Raw genomic sequence first — 12,107 nt, forward strand, 5'->3', positions numbered from 1 at the left:
TTATGTGCTTATTTGCCATGCGTATATCCTCTTTGGTGAAGTGTCTATTCAACTCTTTTGCCCACTTTTTAATTAGGCTGTTTGTTTTCTTACTGTTGAGTTTTGAGTGTTCTTCATACATTCTGGATACAAGTCCTTTGCCAGACATGTGATTTGCAAGTATTTTCTCCCAGTCCATGAGTTGTCAGTTGGAAAGTGATGGCACAACACTGGTCTTTAATGAAAAGACTCTTTAGAACCTTGCCATTTCAACTGCTATAAAGGGTACAGACTCTTTAAACTCTATAGCAGAAAACAGATCACGTTGAGTGCACAGGACCTCTGAGAAAGCAGAGGATGGGTTCTTACAATAAACAGACCGTGGCTCATGGCATACTAACTGATTTAAGGAGGCAAAAAGAGAAGAGTAGCCAATTATCATCAATGACCACAAGCACAGAAAATAAATGCGCTGGGGAAAAAGTAATCTAAAGAACATTAAGTTGGTCTTGTAAAATACCTAACAAGCACATTACACCAGACACATATTTTAACCCAAATAATTTACTTTGCAAGAAAACATCGTTTGAACTGTGATGTCACATGAGGAGTACTCAAGCTATGTGTCAGCTCTGTGCGTGAGTGAGCTTTCAAGCATGCACACTATTTAAGTGACAACTGTCATCTTAGAACGAGCAAACCCAATGCTTTAGGTCATTCATTTCACAGTTGGTTTTCAACCACTAGGAAACGATTCACTTTTCTAAAATGTTAATAAGTTAATTATATCATCATCATCGTGCTTTATGCGTCAGAGGACAACATTATATGATGGAGACAATGAATGCTCACACTGCCGAATGAGTAGAGACAAAAGCAACACGGCAGCCGAGATCCAGGATGAAACCCGAGAGACGATGGGTGCCGGTGCCACCTCCACAGACAGGAGGGAGGCCTAGCAGAATCAGCACTTACCTTGCCCGCTGCATGCACCCCTCGATCACAGCCCCTGCCCTGTCTGCACTCGTCAGAGCCTAGGGTCAGCTGTCCTCACATTTATAGGAAACAAGCTATAGGCGACACAAGGGACACAGAAAATTAAATAAATCATCCCAAACAAACAAGGAAGCTATTGCTTTTCTAATAACCGTTTTGCTATTGGAGGATTCTCTCCCAGGACATGAAGTCGGGCTGGGGGCTCCCACTGGCACCCCGGGAAACGGGCCTTGCAGGCCCAGCCTCCGGACCCTGCAGGGAAGGTCTCTCATTTGCCTCTTTCGGGCTGAAGGCTGTCGAACAAGCACTTCAGCTGCTCTTCGCCCAGGCGGATTTTATCCTCCAGCTCCCGCTGCTCGATGATGAGGGCTGACTTCATCTTCACAAAGTGCTCATAGTCCGCCAGGTTCTCCTCGCTGAGATAGTTGGCCAGGATGTCGAACACGATGCGCTCCCGGCGGTCCAGGTTCTCCTTGAGCTCCTTGGCATCATCGTGCTGCTGGATGAGGACCCTCTGCTTCTCCAGCAGTGACTGCTGTGGAGAGAGGAACAGGCCTGTCAGGGTCCGGCTCCTAGAGCAGGGCCCGGCTCCTAGAGCAGGGCCCTCCAAGCAGGCTCCGGCAAACACCTTGCAAATGCCGGCAACTTTTCTGGGCCAGCCCCACCTTTGAGCTGGAACAGCACAGAAATGCTCAGGCTCGGGCAGGAGGCGCCTTGTGTGTGGCAGGCTCCCACCCCAGCCCTCCCGTGGGGCACCCAGGAGCTGCCTCCTGCAGCCTTTCCCTCCAGTTCCTGCCACGGGCCTTAAACAGTTAACAGGAAATAGTGGTGAGCAGGAGACCCAGCCAGGGACTAAAAAGTGTGGAATTTTAAGATGCCCCAAAGGAAGGTGCAAAGTCCTGGGGGATCCCATTTGTGCCAAAGCCCTTTACGTGACCATGCTGTGAAAAAGGCAGCAAAAGGAAAATAGTCTAAAGAATTTCCAAACCCTTCTGGCAGGAGGAGGAGCCTGAGAAGGGCTTTGTAGGAGCAGGTATGAGGGCGTAGGGGAGATGAGATCCAAGAGAGAGATGCAGACTGAGGACACTGCCTGGGCATTGGCCCCTCATTTCTCACAAAGCCCTGCACTGGGGGACACCAACAACCCCACTCCCCAACCCAGGGCTGCCCGTGGCCTGCCACTCCTGCGTGCTCTCTGCCTGCAGCAAACGCAGCCAGTTGCCCTGCAAAGTTGAGGTTTAATGCGAACAGAGTGAGGAGCAGAGGAGTTCATTCAATGCCTTCCAAGGCCGGGGCCCCAGCACACAGCCTGACCTTCCTATCTGACCAGGGCGTCACGGCGGCCACTCTGCAGCTCTGCCACAGAAGCACACCACTGGCCGCATGGCACAGCAGCATGCTAAGGATCAGCTATCGTCACTGTCACTAAAAGAGCAACTAAATCCAGAAGTTGCCGCCTGCACTGCTACAGGGAAGGGCCCGTGACAGCACAACTCTTCAGAGTATGTTGCCCACTATAACCCCTCGCAGGGGTCACCTGTGGCTCCATCCTCAGAAAGCAAACTGTCTACTTGTGAGCCTCATTGGAGGGTCACACTGGTCTTCAGGTGCGTGTGAAGCAAAGATGGCCTATTTTCATGAAAGAGGGCTGGCAGAGCAAATTCATTGCAACCTAAAGGAAACAGACACCAGCTGATTCTAGAGATGCGGCTCTGGTGCTTCAAATCCGCCGGGCTCAGGGGTGCCCGGCCCCTGCCACGACAAGGGGGAAGGATAGCATCTGCCCATGTGTACATTTTCTGTTTGAGAAGACGAACGAGGCCTTTCGAGAACTGGACTCCACATCTTTCCATTCCTCAGCATGAGTGCCTCTGGAAATCAGCCTCCCCAGGTCTTGGCTGCCTGCCTCCCCCAAAGCCAGCTCTCCTGGAGTCCCGGATACTGCCCTAAACCTGGACATGGCCATGCGAACGCTGTGAGCAGCAAAGCGGTTCCAGGACTTTTTCTCTCTGTGCCTCAGTTTCTCCACCTGTACAACAGACCCCTAAGGGCCACGTGAGGGCCACAGAGCCCAGTACCCACGAGGACTGTGAACCTGCTCCCTGGGGTTGTGACTCCTTGGGTCTCCCCGAAATTCTCAGCAAGTCAATGAGTTCAGTGAACCGGGCGGGGAAAGACAGATGAAAAATGAGCTGCATCGATAGGTGCAAAGCCAATACTGGTTCCCCATATGAATTAATCCTTTGCATTTTAACCTGTCAATTATGTTCATATAATTCTCTTTCATGTTTATGTTATTTTCTTTCAGAGATGTTTTCAGATGTACCTGAGATTACAGCAATTTTCTTTCTTGAACATTATTTATATGTTGGATAAATTTGTCAAAGATGACAAAAAGAGCACAATGGCAAAATGAACATAAACCCAAGGGGTCAGGGCCTAAACTCCCAGTTCTCTCTCAAACACTTTGTTTAATGATATAGTTACTAACAAAAGAAAGCCGTTCAGAATAGCAACAGTTTCAAAGTCAGGCTATGTAAGATCTTTCCAGGTAACCTGAAGTCCCTTCTCAAGGGGACAAAGGGGGTGGGGTGGGGCTGCTTTTCCACTCCCGTTATAAACAAGTTCAAGTGTTTTATTATTAACAATTATCGTTTTTATTATTAACAATTATGTGCAAAGAACTAAACTCATCTTGTTTAATTTAATCTCAGCAACAACCCTATGAGTAGATATTTCCCTGGTTTTAGATAAAAACCCTGAAACATAGACCTGTTCAGAAGTGTCCCAAGCCACACAGCTAAAGAATGGGAGAAAAGTTAGACGCGCTCTCTTGACTGTTTCCAGATGGCCAAATTTGCTCCTGCTAATGACAGCAGTCACACATGACTGGGAATGCTCCACATCGGAGCACTCGGCATCTGCATCGCACCTAGTTACGAGGTGCACCAGCTGCTCGGTGAACTGTGCAGGCTTCCAGGACTGAACTTGTACGGCAACCCCACCCTGAAAGGGAACACCTCCCCGGGACCGTGCTCGGCCCCCACCAGGCCCTCGCCCCTGTGCCCACACGTACCCGATCACCAGGAGAAGTGCTGTCATCCAGATTGTTGAGGGCGTTTTCCACCCGGGCCAGGCGCCCCGACAGTGACAGCAGGAGGTTCACCACTTTGTCCAGATCCCCGATGAACATGCGGAACTTGTCAAACTCGTTGGGCTTGCAGACGTCCTTGGCAATGGCCTCCACCTCGTCCCCAAGAGCGCCGTTGGCCTGGATGTCCTCCAGCAGGCTCTCCCGGGCTTCCCGCAGCACCTGCAGCTTGCGACCGATGCTCTCGATGAGCTCCTGCTGTTGGGCAGACAGCGCGGAAATGCTCGTTAGCGGGGACACGCTCTGCCACCTGCCTGCTCTGCAGCACCGTGTCTGCGGTCTGGGCCCAAGCCCCCGAACTTTGCATCCTCCCCCACAATAAAGGATTCACAAGATTATGAGATGGACAATTACTCCTGCTTAAGTCAATGGCATTTAACTTAAAAAATAAAGCAAAACAGGAATCATCTCATTCTGGCGGTGTCTTCTTTGACATACTGGAGAGATGGCCCCTTGGTGCTCCTGACATCAGATCCCACAGCTGAAGGATCGTTTTGTAAGGATTCATAGGAACTATGCAGTGCTTTGTGCTTCATACCTTGAAAGTCTCCAATTTAAATACTAACAGATACAGAAATTGTTATACCTATGTCCAGAACTAAATTCCATGATCCAAACTGTATGTTTTTTTACATATAATTAGCAATTAAGAATTAAGGCAAATAAAAGGATGTCAATGAACATAAAAGACAGCCTTCTACTTGAACCTACTGATTTCAATGTGACCAAAATGCAAAAACTGATTTTCTTTACAGCAAAAATTAAAAATGAATGTACGAAACCTTTAACAGTTGGCTGTCATCCTGAATGGAAGGGGCCACCATGTGGTCTGATTTGAGCGACAAAGAGGCAGACTGTCCTCCTCCTTGGTCATCATAGTTGTGAAAAATTGCAGAGGTCAGCTCAAAGGGAGTACAAAGGGTATACTTTGTCCTGGGACAACCACCTCCTAATGGTCATGGCAGCCTTGCTGCCAGTTACACACACCGACGGCAGATGGCAATGCATTCTCTGCCCAGACATGTTGAATTACAAAGAGCTCACGGGTAAGAGAAAAGGCACCCATTTTTCTCCTGGGGTCGCTCATGGGGCCTAGTTTATCACCAGGACCCTCTGCCAGATACACTCGAGGAAACCGGTCTGCCGCCCGCCCAACTAGAATGCAGTACCCTCGGGTTTGTGAAATGAAGGTTAAACAGTTCACTTGAAGTAACTTCCGACTAGGATTTTTAAAGCTCACAAGCAACACAATTTTATGTGAAATACTTTCTTTGTAACGGCCCCTCTCCCAGGGCAGTTTACAAACCCTGCCCCTTCAGAGCCCACGCAGCTCTGCGGAGAGGAAGTGTACACCCGGGGATCGACAGACATGGGTTTAGACTCAGGTAACTACTGCAGGACAGCATGTAAAAGAGGGGTGACAGGAGCCCAACTCCAGAACTACATGGAGATTAATGAAATTAAAGTACGTGCAGCACTTAGTCCAGCAAGTGGCTGGGAAACATCATTATCTCGAGCACTGTAAATGCCAGCTGAGAAGTGGCCCCGATGTCACACACTCCTGCCAAGTAGAAAGCAAACCTGCCCCGGCTACTCATTTAGGCAGGAGTAAAACCAGTCACCAGCAGAGCCGGCACAGGGAACCAGTCACAGGGAACCAGTTGCTGGGTACCCAGCTCGGATCACTGGATGCTCATTGTCTTCCTATGGCCGATGTTTGTAAAGAGAAGCTCCTTCTGGCTTCATGCAGCAAACTGTCCCCCACCCCTTTCCCACAAATACGGGAGGTCCGAGCCTCGTGGCTCAGCGGTACACGTGGACACGACGGGCGGAATGGTGGGCAGTTTGAAAGCTCATGCATCCCTGCTGCTGATTCATCTGCACGGTTTATCTCCTAAGGCCATGTGGAATTTATAAAATTGCTTTGGCTTTTCCAGGTCTGGTTTTAGCTGCTCAGGATGCCAAAACGTTTCTCCGCTTACTAATTTATAATGGCATACATCCAGAAGTCTTTTACGTTTTCTCTCGTTTAGTGTGTGTATGTGTCTTTCATAATTTTATTCAGAGAGTTTAAATCAACTTCAAACCCCACCCCTGAGAATGTGGGTAATTTCAGATCTTGAGAAAAAAGCACAAAATAGGAAGTGGGGATGGAGAACTTTCCAAATCCTTGCCCAATGTCACTTCTAACTTGAACAAATGCTTTAAGCGGTGTTGATAACTGTGGATACACAAGGACCCCTAGCCAGTGGCACACAATAATTTTTCAGTTGTTTCACTCCCTTGGCATATTAACTATTAATTAATTAATTAATCATCGTAATTAAGATTTTATACCACGGCATGAAGACGTGCCTTGAAGACCTGCATCAGCTGGGCTAACTTGAAACTGGGGACCCTGGGAGGAGTCCAAATTTCTTTGCTGATACAGTTCATTACATGGTTTTGTAAATTTTTTTAAACAATTTTTATTCTATTACTGTCTAAACAACCTAACATTTCCCCTTTTAACCACATTCAGATTTATATTTCAGTGCTGCTAATTACATACACAATGTTGTGCTACCATCTCCACGATGCACTACCAAAACTCTTCCATCGTTCCAAATAGGAGTCCTGTACATTTTAAGCCTTGACTTCCCATTCCCTACCCCCACCCTGTCCCCTGGTAGCCTAGGTTCTAGATTCTGACTCTCTGAGTTTGCTTATTCTAATTGTTTCATATGAAAGAGATTGTACAATATTGCTTTTGTAAATTTTTAATAAAAACATTCCCCCCTTCATCCTGAAAGATCCAATTTGTAAACAGCAGACACTGGCTTTCACAGATTTTAAGACAAAACCCAGCCCAAGGCTGCACATAAATCCATGCCTAGCATCACCAACCAGGGGTCTGTTTACATTTGGCGGCATGTGGCATTCTGGAAGGCCTTGGATAAGCCTGGCTACATCAGGTCTCCAAGCTGGGGGACACCTCCTCTCACTGCCAAAGGATCGTGTGCATGGACATTTCCTTCAAGGCCTTTTCTTTGGGTCCTACGCCCAGCCCTGGGTTCCAGGGAAACCCAGATTCCTCACCAATTCCAAATTCAAACCACTCAGCCCTCTTAGGTTCTCCAGAGAAATCCGTATCACTCAATCTGACAACTTTCTTTTCTGGGTACCATCCCCTCAACTGCCCTGGTTATAAAAACATATCTAGCCTTCCTGGCTTAACGAGTCCCTATCGGCCACCAGAATCGTCTCAGCACATCCCTGGTGGGGGCTTCTGTCCTCTTGCCTTCATCCTCCATCTTACCCTAAATTGGATGGTGGCCTGACCTGGCACCAGCTCTTCTGAGCCCCTCAGCCCCCTGGACCCTGAGATCAGGCCCACCGCACCTGTCTCGGAATGCCTGACTCACGCACAGATGGGAGGTGCTGTACCTGGGGCTGAAAACCACCAGGTGGTGGCCGTGAAGCTGCCAATCAAGTCCTCACCCATCCACCTGTGCTGCTCCCACCCCTCTAGAAGACTCCACCTCATACAAAAGTGTGACATCACCCATTGCGGATACCGAAAAGGAGAAGACAGAGAGCACTGCAGTTTGTCATATAACACAGGAAAAAAATAGGATCACCCAATCACTAACAGCACAGGAAATTAAAAACAATTTATAGCATTTGCTGTTTGTGGTGAAATGGCCCAACATATGCTCATGGAACTAAAAATGTAAGCTTAAGAAGTTAACCGTTGGAGCGGGGAGGGCGCTAGGCTGTCAGGAGGCAAGCAAGCTCCCGGTGCCTCACTCCAGTCTGGGGCTCGTCACTGCCGAGACAGTGGATGCCAGCTTCTCGTGCCTCCCACAGTGAGGGGATGAGGTTCATCATAGACCCAACATTTTCCGTCTTCATGAAATAACCTTGTGTCCTATTGAATTTCCTTCTTTTTCCTTTCTCAGGCTTCTGCTCTTTGTCTTCAAGTCTGTACTTTGCTTCAGTTGACACATCAATATCTCTTATTATTAAGTTGAAAGTGACATCCTTCCAAAGGCAGCAGAATTCATACTCATTCTGATCTTCCAACTTCCTCACTTTTTTCTTGGTTTCAAGCAATTCCTTGATATCTATAAAGACTGTATTTTCCCCTATTACATATTTTGCTTACATTACACCATTCCATTCCCCTTCAACTGAGCAAAAAACTTCTTGTTATTTGGAGAAAAATCTCAGCAGTAATTCTGTGCTCCTTGCCCCCATAGAAAGTTTTAGTGTAGAAGATGATATTTGCACTACAGCCCATTTTGGAACAATTAGTATTGCATTCTTTTTCTAGCTCCACCCAGGTCACTGTGAGGATAGATCTTCCATAACCATGGGGAAATGTGAGAAGGTAATATTTGTCATAGTCTAGGCACAAGACATACCTCTGACCTATGTTGCATATGCCAAGCAATACCCCAAGGAATTATGATTTGGTCCATATGTGAGCATTGAATTGTACTTTCTTGTTAAAACACTCAGCATAAAAGGCTGAAATGGGGGGATGATGGGAAATATGCTCAGCCATGAATGTTACACTGTTTTTGGAAACCCAAGGAATCAGTCCTTCCAAAACTAGCTCTGTGTTCTCTTTGGTATCATTTGGTAATGGCCAATAATACTGAAAGATCTTGCCCATAATAGGGTTGTTTGGCTTTTGGGCAACTGCTCCTTTTCTTCCTGTATGAAAGGCTGAGAGGTTCCATTTCACAACCTGAACCATTTGATCCCTGGGATCCTTCTGGTCACTAATGCTCACAAACAGGTCTGGATGCACACACACACACACACACACACACACACACACACACAATCTACATACATCTCTAAAACAGATCTTTAATGAATAACTTTTGGAAGAACTACCTTAGTAAGATTTATTCCAAGCCTAACTTGTGACAAGAGGTGCATGGTAATGCTCTAGTGCTCTTCCACTGACCCTGCATCCTCTTTGTCATCTCTGTCATCATGTGAATTGAAAAGGTCAGCATCACTTGTTCCACTGGACATGGAAGAATTCAGTGATTCTGTGGTATCTTGGCAGTTTAGACTATTTCCTGAGCTGCTGTGTGTTAAAGTGGAGGCAGATCCAAAGGCATCTTTAAGCACTTTGGGGATGAGCCACTTTGGTGGAATTCATCAGCATCATAGAATTCATCCTCACTTCTAGAATAAGAGAGCCCTGGAACTGTAATTGGAGACAAGTTGACATGGCTTGGAGATGTTAGACTGCTATTAGGTGGTGAGTGCCCACTGCCTGTACTATTTGGTATTGGAGTCTGATGATGTCCCAGAGTAGCTAAGACAAGTCCAACTGGTAGGGAAGATGGGCACTGCTCTGACTCACACAACTGAACAGTTTCTGGAGGTAAGACAGTCTGAGAAGGCATTGTGCTGATCACAGGTTCCAAGGGAATAGGTTGATATATTGCATTTACAGAATTAATAGTACTTATTATTCCATCTGTATGTTTCTTTGCATTGCTCTGGTCTTAGCAATCTGCAGCAACACAATGCAGGATTTAATTGATTCTACCATGCTATTTGTTTCTTTTTGAGAATTTCAAATTTCTTTCTCTGTTCATCATCTTTGTTGTTTTGTAGTTTGTCTTCAAAGAGCTTTAATTATTCTATCAAGATTTGTAGGTAAGCCCCAGCATCTGTAAGTTTCTTATCAAAATCTTGGACAATAGGAAAAAATCCTGAATCCAAATCCTGCAAGTGGCCAGCAAGAAAGCCATTTGCCAAGGACCCTTCCCTCCTTTTCTTCAAGGGAGAGAGCTGGGATCTACTCTTTCCCCTCAACTGGATCCTCAAGCTGCATGCAGCTCAGTGGGTGAAGCGTGAGGTTCAGCCCCGTCCTGTTGCTTTTCAAAAATTTTTTTGTCTAGTAACATATATGCAACCTAAAATTTCCCCTTTTAATTACATTCAAATATATAATTCAGTGGTATAAATTACATTCACAATGTTGTGGTATCACCACCACCCAATACCAAAACATTTCCAAAAACCCAAATAAAAACTTTATAAAATTTAAGTATGTCACACATTTCCCTACCTCTATCCCAGCCCTGATAATGTATATTCTAGTTTCTGACCTTATAAATTTGCTTATTATTTAATATTGGTTAGATAATACATTTGTCCTTTTTTATATGGCTCATTTCACTCAACATTATGCCTTCAAAGTTTACCTATGTTTGGAGGTGACATCATCAGCATGGCAATGTTAATAGTTACTAAAAACTCCTCTCCAGAGATTTAATGAAAACCAGACTATTCTGAATTGTTTGAAACTCTGGAGGAGGATATAGAATGCAGAAGGACACTGCAGATGCCAAATTGAAGAAAGAGAAGAAATAATAGCAAAAAATCATGAGACACACCAGGAAAAATGAAGATATGGCCCAGTCAAAGGAATAAATGAACACCTCAACTGATATCCAGGAGTTGAAACAACAAATTAGAGATGTTCAAAAAAATCTTCTAAATTAAAATGAGTTGAAATAAATGGGACAAAGAGATGAAGGATATAAAGTAGACACTGAATTGATGACAAGGAAAAAGTTCTAAGCTTGAGAAAACAAATGGCAGGAATTATGGGAATGAAAGGCACAATAGAAGAGATGAAAAACACAACAGAGGTATACAACAGCAGACTTGGAGAGGCAGAAGAAATAATTGGTGAATTAAAAGACAGGACATCTGAAATCCTACACAAAAAAGAACAGATGGGGTAAAGAATGGAAAAATAAGAGCAGAGTTTAGGGAAATGAATGACAACAGGAAGCACATGAATATACATGTTATACATGTCCCAAAAGGAGAAGAGAAGGGAAAGGGGGCAGAATAATAGAGGAAATATTCAATGAAAATTTCTCAACCCTTATGAAAGACAAAATTACATGTCCAAGAAGTACAAAATACTCCAAATAGAATTGATCCAAATACACATATACCAAGACACATACTTATCAGATTGTCAAATATGAAAGACAAAGAGAATTCTCAAAGTGGCAAGAGAAAAGCAATCCATCACATACAGGGGATGCTCAATAAGACCAAGTGCAGATTGCTCAGTAGAAACCATGGAGGTGAGAAGGTAGTGGTATTTTATATTCAAGATACTGAAAGAGAAAAACTGCCAGCCAAGAATTCTATATCCAGCAAAACCGTCCTTTGAAAATAAGGAAGAGTTTAAAATATTTACAAGTAAACAGACACTGAGAGAATTCATGAACAGGGGACCTCCTCTACAAGAAATACTAAAGGGAGTGCTACAGACAGACAGGAAAAGACAGAAGAAGAAGGTTTGAAGAAGAGTGTAGAAATGAAGATACTAGGAAATAGAAAGACGGTAAAGGTCTGGCATTTGATTCTGAAGGGGTGCAGAATGTGCAACTGGATTGATTGCATAGATCCAGAAATGGGTAATAGAATACTGGGTGATGGTAGCACAATACTGTAAGTACATTGAACAAAGATGACTGTGAGTACGGTTGAAAGAGGAAGGTTGGGGTTTGCAGAACACCAGAAGGAAAGATAGAAGATAAATACTGGAACAGTATAACAGTGAAACCTAGAGTGGTCATTGATTGTGATAATATATAAGAATGTTTTTATGTGAGGGACAATAAATGATTGTCAATTTTGCAAGGTGTTGAAAATGGGATGGTATTGTGAAAAATACAATCAATGCAAACTGGAGTCTATAGTAAACAGTAACATGTTTAGTATGATTCCATTAACTGTAACAAAGGCAATATACCAAAGCTGAATGTCTATAAGAGGGGGATACCAGGAAGGAGTATGGGATTCTGGTATTTGTGCTGTTGTCTGACTTTTTGTTGTATTTTGTTTTAATTTTCTACTTTCTTTTGTTGCTTTTTGTCATTTTTTTCTTTTCTTTTTTCTTTTCTTTTTTTTCCTCTGTCTCTTTCTTTGTGGAAGAAACAGA

General features: G+C 44.7%; 1 protein-coding gene and 1 pseudogene across 7 annotated transcripts in view; both read right to left on the reverse strand.

Moving 5' to 3' along the window:
* Nucleotides 1-1,371: 1,371 nt before the first annotated feature.
* Nucleotides 1,372-12,107, reverse strand: part of LOC119522025 (lysine-specific demethylase 6A-like) — a 355,987-nt gene continuing 345,251 nt past the window's right edge. For 5 of the 7 annotated variants that reach the window (XM_037820746.1, XM_037820751.1, XM_037820749.1 and 2 more), the window contains 2 exons: nucleotides 4,052-4,324; nucleotides 1,372-1,510 (listed from right to left, as the gene is read on the reverse strand). In XM_037820746.1, the coding sequence (XP_037676674.1) occupies nucleotides 4,179-4,324 (146 nt within the window). In that variant the 3' untranslated portion in view covers nucleotides 1,372-1,510; nucleotides 4,052-4,178. Of the gene's footprint in view, nucleotides 1,511-4,051; nucleotides 4,325-12,107 lie in introns of those variants that run through there. The other 2 variants (XM_037820750.1, XM_037820748.1) reach the window with 1 other exon arrangement.
* Nucleotides 7,632-10,055, reverse strand: LOC119522026 (annotated as a pseudogene).

Source organism: Choloepus didactylus, chromosome X, assembly GCF_015220235.1.
Source record: "Choloepus didactylus isolate mChoDid1 chromosome X, mChoDid1.pri, whole genome shotgun sequence".
In the NCBI taxonomy this organism is placed as follows: domain Eukaryota; kingdom Metazoa; phylum Chordata; class Mammalia; order Pilosa; family Megalonychidae; genus Choloepus; species Choloepus didactylus.